The following is a 15,233-nucleotide window of genomic DNA, read 5'->3' on the forward strand; positions in this document are numbered from 1 at the left end:
TTCCATGTGATGTTTTATTTAATTTGATTAGGTTAAAACAAGGGGCTATTTAGTAAGGAATTAGGTTAGACAGAATTTATAAATTTGAATTTTTTATAAGACCAATTTTGTAGTTTGATAATGTGGTCCTTTTATGGTTATCAATTGCAAAACTTCCTTATTTGGAATTTAATTTATATTTATTGAGTACGTTACCATTTTTAGGGTGACCACAAGGTGAACGGTATCGATATAATAATAATTTGGAATAAAATCGGTATATAAATACTTAAAAATCCCGATAGCGCTAATCGATACAAGCTTTACATCGATGAATCGATGTTTCCATCGATGGTTATCCATCTCTAAAGACGGTCTAATAAAAAACACAAAATTTCCTGGCGAGCGGACGACCAATTTGCGAACGGAACACAAAGAATAGCTTTTCACTCTATGAAAATGGAAAAGCAACACCGCTTGCCGCTCGTGTATGTGTCTGTTTTGAATTTATTCAAATACATAAACAATATGTGTAATTCCTAAATGGGTAAAGGCAGTTAAACAGCTCGGTGCTGGCTTAAAAAATACAAATTTCCAATCATTCGCAACGACTTTCTTCGCGCATAAGCAAAACGATATAATAATAGACCTACCAACACAAACAAACGCACGGCCAGAAGTTCGTTGGCGAGAGGAAAAATAAAAGGTAAAGAAAAGAAAGGAAAAGAAAAAGAAAAATAAAAGTGCAATAGATTCGGTTTACATATTGTGCAAAAAATCGAAGTAGCCCCTGCCAACAGGGTCGCTAAAAATAAAGACGGCGACAAGCTGTGTGTTTATCGTTGGAAATAAACAAATAACCAGCGGAGAATCATAACAAAAGCGCAAGACTAGCCAGCATAAAAGACAAAGGAGCCCCCGTTTTTGGGGTTGAAAACCCCTCGGTTTATTATAGCGGACCAGGATCGCAACGACTATGAGATACCCTGCCGTCTAGTTTACAGAGAAAGTTACGAACAAAATGCCTTGCGACAACGCCAAAACCTCTTCGGATATCGAGCATGTGGATTGGAATTCCGGTCAGCACTATGCAAATGTCAGGTGAGTCAATATTTTTTTTTATTTTTGGGCTCTTAAACGCCCTTGACATGGCCAAAAAAAAAAAAATAAAAGAGAACCCTATAAAATATTCAAGTTCACCACAACAAAAAAAAGAAAAATAAGTGCAAGCACGCAACTGAAAAATCGTGGGATGGTTGACATTCTTCTTGGCATTGTCCATTGTTTATTTATAGCCAGGAAACGGACATGATTTAAATGTTTGATTGTCTGTCACTTGGGGAAACGAGGTAATTAAGTTCTCAACGCAGGTTGTAATTGCTAAAAGGTTGAGAAACCCAGCTGTCCATACTTTGAGCCAAATCCAGATAAGATACGGTTTTGAATGAAAACAAAATTACCCCACTTATTAGCAGAAAATGATTCATACCCAGATTTTGTCACTTTCAAATGCTCCATTTCGTTTTTATTTTTTATATTATGCTCTCCATCAACTTTAAGATCTTAATCTATCTAATCCGTACTCAACACCTGCTAATGACAATCATTAAGCATCAGTTAATAACATTGACTTGTACTTACCATACTTGTTCTGAGCCGATCGGCATTACGATTGAAATGCAAATATGGGCTTTACATTACTGGGAAGGTGACAAGTGCTTGACACTAGGCGCCTGTTGTTATCTGTTTAAACAATTATAAATTTATAGATCCCTTGCGGTTTATTTATAGTATAATCAGAAGTGAGAGTGACCACATTTGAATATATTTGAATGGAACAACAAATTTATGATATGATATCTTTAAACAAGATATGGCCATATTTTAAAATATTTTTATAGAGCAAAAAATGATTGTATAAACATCAGTCGTACTAACAAAGAGCTTGATCTTTAAGCAAGACATTGCAAATGATCTAATCATATCCTTCTATTTACCAATACCAATAGAGAAAGCTTATAAATAGATGTATTTATACATAACACGTTATTTATTTATATATTATCGATTTGCAAGACAATGTGTTATTTACTTAAAAAATATTCAAATATTATTAGTAGATAACCAGTTTATACTCGCTCGTGTGTGCCCCTTGCGAAATGTGTTTTTAAAAGTTCATAAATATCTGTGGCTCTTGCGAAGCTTTAATTCCTATATTTATGTATGTATGTTTAAGAAAAACAGACCAGTCAACACCCTCGCTGTGGGACTGATGGGACTTATCACCCGGCCATCGCAAATCTAATCTGTCGTTGGAGTGTGTAAATGTGTCTCTCTTCTTAGCTGGTTTTTTTGTTGTTTCAGGTGTCGTTGCTAAATAAACATTGGCAATTGTTGCTGTTTATGTGTGTGGCGGCTTGGGCAATTACGATCAAATATTTGTCGAGTATAATGAAAATGTAAAATGGAGCGAAGCGGAAAATATATACCACTGATAAGATGCGGCTTTCCCCAAGTATTTGCAGTCGCGCAGCCCGCAACTCGCATAGGTTTACCAAACAAAGGCGAAATATATTTGGAGCCCCGCATTGGGTATAACTTTTGCATTAATTGCCTCGAACTCTTAAACCAGTTGGGACTTAAAAATAAGTTTTACACAGCACACCAAAAAAATAATGCGCAAAATATCAAAAAGCGATGGAACAAAGCGGAGCAGCGAAAACAAAGCGCAAAACAGTTGAATTGGTGGACCCCGCCTGACTCCGATTTCTCCCTTCCATTTGTACCCCTCGAAATCACCCGGTTCTTGTGAAGATTACTTGTTCCATCTGGTATGAGGAAAAGGAGAGGGCGTGCCCTGTTCCGTTGTTCTGGCGTGGAATTTAATAAAAAGCGCTAATTTAGTTGTAATTAAAAGTGGGCACGGTTGGGGCCTCAAGTGCTCAAAAGACTAAAGTCTTACGCAAAAAACATGGAGAGCCCTGAAATGAAAAGGTTTACGAGGGAATTACCGAACGAACCTTGGCTAATTATGCTATAAAAGATCTCTTTTTGAGCCTTATGAACCTTATGATGATTGGTTACGATTATGGGTTTAGTTCCTTTGTATGATCAGCAGTTCCCAAGTTTTAGTGGGTAATTATACAATCCTGATTACATTTGAATAGTACTAGTTCCTCCATTTTATATGTTAAATATTTTGTTGATAAGAAAGAACACTTTCATATTTTAATGTGCCTAATGATAACGTCATTATTTTAAATATAGAACAAGGGTTTGGTGAAAAAACAAAATTAAAATGATGATAAGGAACATATAATTTCACATTAGATTAAAGAATATCCATATTTGGTTACCAAAAAGCAGGCGTTTCGGAGAATTTTCCATCGGAAGAACTTTGTCAGGGGCAGCACAAAATGCCTTCAAAAAAAAACTACGATGAGCAGTGAATGCTTAACTGCAACTTGCACTTGAAACCCTAAACCCGAGAGCGAAAAGGTTTTTTATTTTTAGTTTCGCTGAAATAAAGCACCTGCCTCGCGTTTTCTCTCTTTTACCCGGTAATGTGATAGCGTTTCATATGTGTGTTTATATAGTACATACCTATATACCCTTTGATATCGCTTAATCAAATTGTGGAGGGCAAAAAAAAAACAAACAAAACAGAACACAAACACCGATCAATAATGTGAGAAATCTTTCCGAGGGTACTCATTTTGTTATTTTCTTTTGTGTTTTGTGATCGACAAGAATTTACATATGTACAGAATGTATTTATGGATTTGAATCGACATTTCCGTTCTAATTGAGTTGAAATTTGTTGTGTTCAATGTCGAACAGGCAATTTGCCCTCCCGAAAAGGCCCATAAATGCCAAGTCATGAGGCTGTTTCAGTTTCAGTCGAGTGGCTCCAAAAGAGGTGTGGATTCGGAATGGCCAGCCGGCGACTGTCTGCCGTCTAATGAAGTCGTAAAAATTGCGGCTTACGCATGTCCTTAACCTGCAAGAAGGGGCCAAGAACCAAGAAAGGATAACGTTCCATCCCGTGGATAGACAAACATGTGTACTTGCGGCTGTGTACTTTATGAACCACTTTCTGCTTTCTGCGGTGTAGGCCACAAACGCGCTCCATCGATCCAAGGCCAGTCGTCGATTGGCCCCAAATAAAAACACAGGGCAGGAGTGTAGAGGACGTGTCCAGTTCCATGTCCATGACCATGTCGACAGCCACAACAAATGGGCTGGCAGAGCCTTTGACTGGTCTGTCCTTCGCCTCAATCACGCACTGGCTGCCTGAACTCTAAAAAGGATACAGGGACAGACAGACAGACAGGCAGACACACGTACAGCGGTACTCCAGATAGTGCAGATTGGCAGGGGCAAACGCTATAGTACACTGCGGACAAATAAATGGAAATTAGTAACAATAAATTAAGGGAATTTGTAATTTTTTTATAATACAACTTTTATTTAACACATATTTATAATTTTATAAATTTAAATATTATAATTAACTTCAAATATACGTGTATTATATAAAGATATATTATTTTTGATATCATTAAAACCTAAAGAACTGATAACGTAAAACATGTATGATAGGTAGAACAGCAGTTTCGAAAGCTGGAAGTACTTCTCCAAAAAGAAACGCCATGACAATACTTAAAATATTCGAAAAGCTTGTTTTGGTATAATTTAAGGACCCAATTATTTTGTAATCCTAAGCTATTTGAGTAGAATGGCGTTATATATTGAGTTTTTTAAAATAACATTGTTGTTTTTAGAAATACGTGTTTTTTGAAATACGGAACACGTGTTTTTTGTAAAATTTTTTTTGTTGACAAGATGATTAAGCTTATTGTGAATCATATCCCCAAATATCCTTTTTTCGCCCTGTGTGCATTCATGAGGTAGAAAGTAAAAGTTTTTCACCATCCACTTTCCGTTAGTTAGTTAGATTAGATACTCCGCTCAGACCCTCCAGACCCTTCAAATACCCCTCGCAGGTGCTGAGTGGGCGTGTGCCAGCCATAATGATAGGGCGGCCAACGGAGCTAATTGCCTTGGCCATAAAGCAGCACCAGATTGCCGCAGTCCAAAGGGAACCGCATCAGAACTTAATTGATATGTGTTCTTTCTGGGGAAGGGGTGCGAATGAGAATGTTTGCTTTTCACAAGGAAAGTAAAAGGTTCCCACAGCACTCACTAATTCCTCTATAAATTTGTAATATTTTTGCATTTGCTAGAAGTATGGAAAATTGTATAAACTATCATATTTTCAAAATGGATTTTTTTGTTAAATACCATTTATTATAATGTTGAGCGGAAAAAACATCGTGAATGAATTTTTTCTTGGAAGTACCTATATCAAATGAATACATACATAAGTCGAGTAACCAAATAAAAAGAATTTGTTTGCTAATTTCTACATTTTTTGGAGAATCCTATATTAGTAATACCATTTCTGGGAAACAAACCTGAAAATATATTTATGAATCAATTCTATCCTACAAAACAGTGTTTTTCATATGAATCTTATATTGGCTCTCCCATTTGAAGAACGTGAGATTGGGTGTTTTATAAAATTCTGAAAACTACCGCTGTTGTGATTCATTGTACACACTCATTTCGCCCATTCAAGCAGCAAGTGTCAATGACTTCTTTTCAATTTCACTGGCATCAAACTGCATCTGCCTCATCATTTATTTAAATTCATGCTTTATAATGAATGCAAAATGTGATATGGCTTCACATGCAATAAGATTTCATAAATACAGACGCAAAGTTTTCCAGCTCTGAAAGCAAAAAAAAAATAAATAAAAAAGTCGTTAAGATAAGAGTAATTCTCACACATTTATACGATTAACACATACTTAATGACATGCTTAATTCGATTATATTTTTAATTGAAGTTTTGATTACAGCGGGGAATAGTTAAAATGATTGCATTGGTCATAGGAGAACTAATAAATATTCATTGACTACGTTTGTTAGTTGGGTTGTTACATACGATTGAATTGTTTTGTAAATTTATCTAATTCAATCAATTTTCCCATAAATAATGATGTAAAAATTCAGTTATACCATCATTATATACCTCGATCACAATTGTTTAATGGCTTACAGAATATACGATGTTTTATAATAAATAATACCAATTCGGATGAATAAGCGTATTTGATTTCTAGTAAACCAATTGATTTAGTGGTTTCGTGATGCTTTTAAAGTTGACCAAAAAACGATATTTCTAAGCTGCAATTATATCTAAATGCGCACAAAATAGCCTAACATTTAAGTTTAAGTGGTTTAGGAGAAGACGTCATAAGTACGATGACCTAAATATTCACATTTCATTTGACAGTTATAACTACACATTTCTACATTTTTAATTTATTGTCTTAAGACCTTAAAGGTGAACTTTACAATAACTATAAAAAAAGTTTATACTTTATGACTACGTTTTGGGGTATTCCAAAATTTGTCTCAGCTGTTTATAAATCCATGAGTATATTATTATTAAATACTAATATCTTATAAATGATATAGTGACGAGAATCTAATCCTCCTGTAATCCCATTTAATTTGACAGTAATAACTACATATTAAAGATATTAAAAGTGTATTTTATGTAAATATAATACAGTTTATACTCTGTGAATAGGTTCTTGGGAGTTCTAAACTAAGGAAAGTCAGGGAAATCTAAGGATAATATATTATTTATATTATATTATAACTAATGTCTTATATTTGATGTAGTGACAAGACTCTAATGCTCATCTAATCCCTTCCAGATTCGGATCGGGCAGCAGCCAGGCCTCGCAGAACAGCGGCGACATCTGCCGCATCTGCCACTGCGAGAGTGATCCGCAGAACCCGCTGCTCACGCCGTGCTACTGCTCCGGAAGTCTGAAGTACGTCCACCAGGCCTGCCTCCAGCAATGGCTCACCGCCTCCGAGACGAACTCCTGCGAGCTCTGCAAATTCCCCTTCATCATGCACACAAAGATCAAGCCCTTCAACGAGGTGGGTTCGGTTCTTCTTTTTGATATGATTACTGAATGTCCAGCTAATTTATTTCATTTTGTCTTTGCATTGTTTGGCTTCGGAATCGATTGTATTGCGGTTGGATTGGATTCGATTCGATTGGATTGGCAATTGCAGTGGCGCAGCCTTGACATCTCCGGCATTGAAAGGCGGCGGCTGTGCTGCTCCGTGCTGTTCCACTGTGCCGCCGCCCTGTGCGTCATCTGGTCGCTGTGTGTGCTTATCGAGCGGGCCGCCGACGATGTCCAACGTGGCCTAATAGGTGCGGGGTGTTAGTATACTCCGGGCTCTCGGGTTCGGACATGTCAAACAACCGCAGAGCGAAATCCGTAATTGTTTAATTGCCTGACCTGCCTGAACCCGGGCTCTTATTATACCTGTGACTGCTTGCTCTACGGATTCTGATTACCGGTTTTCACTTGCCATTTCAGACTGGCCCTTCTGGACAAAGCTGGCCGTTGTCACCGTCGGCCTCACCGGCGGCATAGTCTTCTTGTACATCCAGTGCAAGGCATATCTGCATCTCTGTCACCGCTGGAAGGCACGCAACAGGTCATTATCACGGATCACTGCTTAGGGATTTTATAAATGTTAAGATTATGGCTCTCTAGGATTTTTAAACAAAATTGCAAAGAGTAATTGCTGATATGTAACACAAACATTTAAGTGTTGAATCAATGTGTTTAGGTTTCTGTATACGTTTAGATAAAGCGTTTCATGTAACAGTATTCGAATATACTTCGTTGGAAAAATGTAATTGAAATAATATGTTCTTAAAGATATTTAAGGAATTTTAAAGTTGTGAGAAGTATTTCTTGATGATTATAATTGGTGTAGGTTTCACTGTTAGTCAGAGAAATCGTAAGCAATTTGCAATCTTGTTGCCTGAAATAATTTATAATTTATGTATTTGTTATCCCATACAAACCGATGAAGTTTCTTATCTCTTTGTGTGCTATAGACAAAGAAAAATAGAATTTCATGTCAGCGGAGACAATCATAAATCCGTATTTAAAAATCTGAATTCTCTGTTGGATGAGCCCATTGTTAAAAGTCTTGTTAGTAGTAGTCTGATATTTAATTGGAAACGTACTCGTATGCGTTTCTGATTAATGTAGCTAAAGCTTCTATATGCCAGATTTGGTTTTGAACTTTTATATTGCTTGCATTGTTCATACCATATAAAACACTAATCACATTATCAATTATAAGTACTTTTATTCAAATTAATGCGGTTTTAGCCTAGCCTTCCGCACTTGCAATTTATCACTTTTCGCCTAATTGTAAATCAACTTTGTCTAGAGCAAGTTTTGTGTAAACAAATAAGATGAGAATACTTATTAATGCCATTGCTACGGTTTATTATAGACAAATGTGTGCGAAAGATTGAATACGATTGGTTTTAATAAGGAAATCTTTGAAAATTTCGAGTAATCATCGCAAACTGTTTGTATTTTTAAACATCTATATATTTCCGATTCAAACGTCTTTGTTTCCTGTTTTCATTTTCAATTATTGGAAATTTATACAAAGAGTCACTTGCAAAAAATGTAATGAAATCATTTATAGAAACGATCTATCAGAGCTGAGGTAATAAACGAGATGATGATTTGTTTATTTGCTATAACCATTTTGATTTCACATAAGGCAATTAGATGACTTCACTTTGAATAGCTAATAATTTTTTTTTTTTTTTAATATAAACATAATACAACCTGTTCATTATTAGGAATCTTTAAGTAATCCACTATTCATCCAAAACTCATGTTTTGTATAAGAGTCATGAAACTTTACTGATTATCTAACATTTCTCTTACAGAATTCTGCTGATTCAGAATGCGCCGGAAAAGATTCATCCCCTGGCACCTCCATCCCCGGTGGCCGCCCATCATCAGCACTTCAGTGAGCCGCTGGCCCATGCTGGCTCGGCCAGCGGACCGGTGGAGATCAATGCCAGCGGTGCGGCCGGAGCACACTGTGCCCACGAGGCGAGCTGTGCGTCAATGGAGAACGGTGGTGGCGGTGCGGGCTTGGGCCTGCATCAGCAAATGCAACGCCTCTTGAACGCCTCGCCGCATCATATGCTGCAAATGGCCGCGGAACTGGAGGTGCCACACACCAGCAGCAGCGCCTGCACGCAGACGGAGGACGGACATGGCCTCCAGCGGCACCAGCAGATGCAGCCGGGCGGCCAGCAACTGGGCCAAGTGGCGGTGGCTGCCAACATTGAGTGCTCCCAGTCGCAGCACAACTACGACCGCGACTGGGCTCTCGATGACGTTGTCTCTCAGATCTCCTCATTCCGTCCCTGTCCTCAGGGATCGGGTAGCATGACGCCCTTCCACGATTCCATACACAACGTGCTGGAGCACTCGGAGGGCTCTAGTCGCGGCTCGGCCACGGATCTCTGTGCCGGATCACGGCAGGATCTCAGTGCCAGCGGCATATCCACGGACACGGGTCGCGAACATGCCCTGCAATTGAGCAGCTTCAGTGGTGAGTGGCCGGGAGATTAGGAAGGCTGAGCTAAACTAACCCACATTATATCCTTACAGGCAGTGGCGAACACAAGGCACCATCTATCAGCTCTGGTGTTTCACATGCGGTGGCCAATGGTCTCGGTGGATTCGTCTATAAGCCGCACCAGACAAAGCGCTACTCCAACTCGTCCATCTTTCTGGAGAACCGCGATGTGCTGAGTGACCAGACCAGTGTGGGTCCAGACACTGCCGTGCATCCCTACGATTACAGCACGCCGCCAAAGATCGACTACCGCCACTCGGGCATGATAAGCGTGGATTTGCCCATTGGCTGTTGCACTACCGATTGTCTGGGAGGTGGTCAGCAGGCGAAGGAGGAACTGCGCCGCTACTCGGATCCCAAGCTGAAGCCCGGCGAGACGGATACCGTGCTGGATATTGATCTGCCCACATCGCCACTATCGCCGCCTGCCGCTTATGCCTGCCAGCAGAAACAGCAGCGGCAGTCGCATAAACATCCACATCCGCTTGTGATCTCCTCATCCTTTGACAGGGGCGTGGACGGCGTCAGTAGCAGCAAGAGCAGCAGGGGCCATGGTCATTCGGATGCCCAGGTGGATCGATCGCGACTCAGTTTCAAGTCGTTGCCAAATCTTAGCAGCAGCTGCGAAAGTCTCATCCAGAAGTGAGGGATGAATCCTGAAAAACTGGTCTGATATGATCCACAATGATCTACGTGCGCTCTCTCACACTCCCCATAAAAGCCCTCTGCTCTCAAGTATTCACCGCTGGTCGACGGAGACCCCGATATCCACATAGGAAGTAAAAAGGAAATACTATTTTTTATACCGCACACCAAGGGGCTTCAAAAGCCAGATCGTGGCCAGCGGCCCAAGAAACCCTATGTTCTCCTCTTTATATAGCAAAGCCCATAAACAATTTGAGACTGCAATGATTAAAACAAAACACAAAAACAAAGGAAATCTTAAGAGAAAAGAATATTTAGAAACCGGCAGATTACGTATCTAGATTTAGTCGCTAAATCGATGTATAATTTATCCTGTATTCGTGTACTGCTATCATCCAGCCTCTCCGATCCCATATATCTACATATGTCTACTAAGTTGTCCATGCCAAAAAGCCCAAAAACCCAACCAGAGACAGTAATTATTTAGTCCAAGTGTAGGATTGTGTGTTTTGTTTCTTAACTTCTAAGTCAAATGAAATTTTAAAAAATTGATCTGTGATTAAGCGTCATTGAATATACATACATACATAACGTGCATAAATGCAAGCAAAAACATATTGACAGCAGCCGCAGCAGTAGAAAATGCCGAAAAAAAAACATTTTTACTTAACATCAACTAAGATACAACCAACAACAGCAACATGACAACCACTAAAAGCTTTTTCGCGGTTAACAGCGAAAGCGAAATTGAGATACATCCGTATCTCAAAACCCCGCTGAGAATTATGAATAAAAGCCGATTTAGATATAGACATAGCCTAAACAGTAAATACTTATGATCGCTACAAGTTACGAGCATAAAAACCAATAAGAAACCAGAACGGGCAACTAAATTTTTTATTATGTATTAAATATTTAAATAAATATGTGCAAACAATTGATTAAACTAGTTGAGAGGGGTATTTTTAATCGGGTCTTAGTTTTATACATCTGCAACTCGAAATAAATTAAAATTATAGAATGTCAGGGGATTCGTGTTTACTTCAATTAGAAAATGTGTTAATGTAAATATATATATCAAGACTTCAAATGAAATAAGCCAAAATATGTAAACTTTACATATTTTAAAATTTATTTCAAATATAGTTATACTAGAAAATAGAAAAGGTGGACCCTAAGCTAAAAAAAAAATTCTAAAAATGGGAACCCCATGACACTCAGAAAGGTAACCAAAATCAAGGACAAGGACGGAAAATGAAAACAAAGACCCTTCGAAGTGAACATCCAGTAAAAAAACAGGTTTACCTAAAATGCAAATTAAGGAAAGAAAAAGGGGAGAAACAATTAAAAACACGCCAGCTGATTTTTTTTTAGCATATTTATTGGTTTTTTCACAAAAGAAATGCAAAGTACTCCCGAGTGTTGCGCCTGTTCTTATTACAAAAAGTATAAACTCAAAGGGAGCATTGAATTCTCCAGTTTTTAGCCTAATCATACAGACTAAAATGTTTTTTTTTCTTTATGATAAATGGGTTTTAAAATCGCTTAGGTCTAAGATGTAATGATGATGTGTGTGTGTGTGGGTTTTTATAAGAGAGAGTAATACAATGGGTGTGTTTTGGGTGGTATCCCTTTTTAGTCTTGCACTCTCCGAGCAGAGCTGCAACACTCTCTTCCTTTTTCTCCGTTAAATTCTTCTCCTTATTCTTCGCCAGCGAATCTTGGTTGCTTCTTCTTCGCAAAGCTTACTTGCCAGTCTCCATTTTCTCGCCGCCGCCATTTTCGGCTTTTCCCTCTGAAGTTTCGGGCGCCTTGACGCTCAGGTGGGCGGGTCCCGTCTGCTGGATCTGGACAATGCGTTCCGACTTGGCCTGCTCCTTGCTGGGCGGCGGTGGGGCCTTGAGGGTCAATACCCCGTCGGAGGAGACGGTGGACACCACATCATTGGGGTCGAAGTCCTTGGGTAGCGTGTACTTGCGCACAAAGTGCCGCTGGATCATGCCGTGCCCATCCTCGCGCTCCTCGTGCTTGCCCTCCACCACCACCGTCTTGTCAACCACCTTGACCGTCAGCTCGTTGGGCTTGAATTGCGACACATCCATGCACACCTGGAAGCCATCTTTGCCCACGGCGGGCAGCAGGGAATTCGGACCACCGGCCGAAGAACGACGTGGCACCAACTGGTGATGATGATGGCCATGACTCCTCTCGTAGGGCGAGAAGCGACGACGACCCAGGGAACTGGGGGCCAACATCAAACGACGGGGATGGAACAGATCGTGGGCATGGACTCCAAATCCGAAGTCATCCTCCAGTAAATGCTCCCAGTCGCTGCGGTAGTCGTGATCCAACTCCCGGGCCAAGTGAAGCAGTGGTACAATGGACATCTTTATTTTTTTTTTTATTTTAATCACAATCCTGTCTAGACAAAGGAAATACTTTTTTTTCGCTTTATTCAGAAGCTTTGATAGACTTTTCTCTTCAATTTTTGAATTTCGACTGTGCTCCATCGACGTCGACGCCGGCCTTTTATACCGACGCCGGGCTCACGCACACTAGTGCAATGCAAACAGGGGCGGCTGTTAAGTAATTTAAAGGGGGTGAAGTAAAGATTTGTTATCAGGGAAACGCTTTTAAATTTTTCTTATACAGTTATTAAATAATTAATTATTGAAAAAACCTAAAAAACAAATGTAATTAGAATTATTAATAAAATTAATATTTAGGCATGTGAATATTTATGAAGGGTAAGGAAATGAACAAAGAAAAATGTGTTCTTAACTTACATACAATTAGACATAGTTAGTCAAAGATATTTCCAAAAACATTATTTTTTCGGTCCATTTTGTTGAATTTAAGTTTGACATTGCAGCCCCTTTTGGGTTGTCCTAACCCCACGCCCTTGCATTCATCAAGGTTCTCTCTCGCATTTTCTCGCTCTTTCTGGCACAGCCGGCATTTTATAGAGAGAGCGAGAGGAAGCTAGAAAGTTCTTGACATTTCTTTTCTGGGAGTTTCTCTGTGCAAAAAACAAAGCATAAATAACAGTTAAGCGACAGTACATACATACATTCGTACATAAGTGCAATATTTATTTAAAGCATTTCCTTTTCTTATCGGACTTTTTAAACGCTTTCTGTTCAGAGTGCAACGAAGCTGATATTCTGTATTTTCAGTGGACCAGGTGCATTGAACTCCCGTTTCGCTTCGTGCTGCTTCCCATGTTTGCCGTTCTTTTGTTTGCTGCAAACATTTCGCAGCCTGCTTTCGCCACTGCTTCGCGAAGTCGGGAACCGGGGCAATTAAAGATTTTGCAAATTATTTATTGTCGCTTTCTGGAAAATTCATGTACACATGACTATTATTATTTTACATTTGTATCTTATGTATGTAGTACATATTACATACGAACAAAATTACAATATCAATATGGAGTGGTTCCTCAAAAATTCATTTACATGGAACAGTAAAGATACAAAACTAACTACAGGTTTATTCAACCAATCAAAATCCAATGCTTTGAGATACTTTTTTTAAATCGTAATAAGCCTCGGTCAACTTCTCTTTTCTAAAAGTAAAATCTTTAGATTTAATATGCAGGGCGGTTCCTTGCATAAATATAACGGAGCCCCAGAGATACAAATGTTTAGTTTCTTTAAATCTTGACAGCCTTAACACTCAACCACCCAGAAAAAAGTTTCAAAGAAATTTAAATTTGTAATAGTAGATATTTTATTTTTATTGGTAATATTAATTCAGCGAAACTCAGTAATATAAATTTTAAACTCCAAATTAAGATTAAAGCAGGACACCCTTAATGGCTTATATATAGTATGGTTGGGTGTCCCCGGTAAACTACAGCTTATAAAACAGATACATGACTTTGATAATGGTTAAATACAGCGAGTTCTTTGGAATGGATCCCCTACTTGTCCTTGCCTTTGCCCTGCTCCGTCTGCTCCTTGGGATTCTCTTTGGGATTCTCCTTGACATTAAGGTGGGCAGGACCCACCTGCTGGATCTGGACTATGCGCTCGTTGGCCTTGTCCTCGATGGCCGGTGGCTTGGGGACCTTTATGGTTAGGACGCCATCGGAGGACAGAGTGGAGGCCACCTTATCGGCCTCATAGCCCTCGGGCAGAGCGTAGCGCCTGATGAAGTGACGGGTGATGAAGCCATGGTCATCCTCGCGCTCCTCATGGGTTCCCTCCACCAGGACAGAGTTGTCCTGGACCTTGACCACCAGTTCGCTGGGCTTGAAGTGCGACACATCCATGCAGACCTGGAAGCCATCCTTTCCGATCTTCGAAACTGCTCCCGAGGCTCCAGACGAAGAGCCCACGTTTTTCTCCAGCTGGCGCAACTGCTGTTCCAAAGGCACTGCGAATGCCAGGTAGGGATTCCTGGACCGGTGGCTGTAGTAGGGCTCATAAAAGGGCACTATCGACATGCGGCCCAGATCGTCAGCAAGGCTCAACAATAGCGGTAGGCTTGCCATTTTCAATAGGGTTCTTTAAAGATTCTTTTTGAATTTTAAGATTCTTTAAAAATACTCTTTTTTAAAGTACTTCTTCTTTTGATAAGTAACTTTCGCTTTAGCTAGTTAACTTTTAGATTCTTTAATTTGTATCTTTTATGAGATTAGATGCCTTAATAAGATACTTTTTCAAAGTACTTTTGTTGATAGGTAACGTTTGCTTTCGCTTTTGCTTTCGCTTTAGCTGTTATCGCTTTGGTTGTTTGAATTCAACTGATGCGGGTTGAACGAAATCGCCGGCTATTTATACAACCGCCCGCTTTCGTTGTATGCGTGAGCTGTTGTATCTGTGCGAGTGGCGCCGCTGTGTGTGTGTGCCGTATCTGTGCGCAATGGGGCACGGTACAAACATCTAGGAGGGCCACGAAACTTCTCGAGCCTGAAAATATCGCAAAAAGTTCTCGAATTTGCAGGAATTTCGAATTATCTGTATCAGATAACTAGGCGCTCTAATTAATCTGAAAGAATAATGTTCTCAAGTAGAGAAAATTAATTTAAAGGCTCG

The 15,233-nt window shown here is 39.5% G+C and overlaps 3 protein-coding genes across 4 annotated transcripts; 1 reads left to right on the forward strand and 2 right to left on the reverse strand.

The window, feature by feature from the left end:
- Positions 1-341: 341 nt before the first annotated feature.
- Positions 342-11,140, forward strand: LOC108013407 (uncharacterized). Of its 2 annotated transcripts, none has more exons than XM_017079264.4 (6): positions 342-1,080; positions 6,771-7,002; positions 7,141-7,294; positions 7,455-7,575; positions 8,843-9,519; positions 9,579-11,140. In XM_017079264.4, the coding sequence occupies exons 1-6, from the start codon at positions 1,001-1,003 to the stop codon at positions 10,190-10,192; spliced, it is 1,878 nt and encodes a 625-aa protein (XP_016934753.3). In that variant the 5' UTR covers positions 342-1,000; the 3' UTR covers positions 10,193-11,140. The 2 variants fall into 2 exon arrangements, with proteins under 2 accessions (XP_016934753.3, XP_016934754.3); XM_017079265.4 differs by having other exon boundaries at positions 343-1,080; positions 7,141-7,285.
- Positions 11,141-11,604: 464 nt separating this feature from the next.
- Hsp27 (Heat shock protein 27) lies at positions 11,605-12,693 on the reverse strand. Its single transcript, XM_017079505.4, has one exon. It carries the CDS (start codon positions 12,576-12,578, stop codon positions 11,937-11,939), a length of 642 nt encoding a protein of 213 aa, XP_016934994.3. The 5' UTR covers positions 12,579-12,693; the 3' UTR covers positions 11,605-11,936.
- Positions 12,694-13,899: 1,206 nt separating this feature from the next.
- Positions 13,900-14,704, reverse strand: LOC108013579 (Heat shock protein 23). Its single transcript, XM_017079506.4, has one exon. The coding sequence runs from the start codon at positions 14,687-14,689 to the stop codon at positions 14,117-14,119; it is 573 nt and encodes a 190-aa protein (XP_016934995.3). The 5' UTR covers positions 14,690-14,704; the 3' UTR covers positions 13,900-14,116.
- Positions 14,705-15,233: the final 529 nt, after the last annotated feature.

The sequence above is a fragment of the Drosophila suzukii genome, chromosome 3 (assembly GCF_043229965.1).
Source record: "Drosophila suzukii chromosome 3, CBGP_Dsuzu_IsoJpt1.0, whole genome shotgun sequence".
NCBI classification, from domain to species: domain Eukaryota; kingdom Metazoa; phylum Arthropoda; class Insecta; order Diptera; family Drosophilidae; genus Drosophila; species Drosophila suzukii.

Coding starts and splice junctions, on each gene's coding strand:
- LOC108013407 (XM_017079264.4), top strand. CDS start 1,001: ATGCCTTGCGACAACGCCAAAACCTCTTCGGATATCGAGCATGTGGAT. Junction 7,576..8,842: donor CGCTGGAAGGCACGCAACAG/GTCATTATCACG, acceptor TTTCTCTTACAG/AATTCTGCTGATTCAGAATG. Junction 9,520..9,578: donor GCAATTGAGCAGCTTCAGTG/GTGAGTGGCCGG, acceptor ATATCCTTACAG/GCAGTGGCGAACACAAGGCA.
- Hsp27 (XM_017079505.4), bottom strand. CDS start 12,578: ATGTCCATTGTACCACTGCTTCACTTGGCCCGGGAGTTGGATCACGAC.
- LOC108013579 (XM_017079506.4), bottom strand. CDS start 14,689: ATGGCAAGCCTACCGCTATTGTTGAGCCTTGCTGACGATCTGGGCCGC.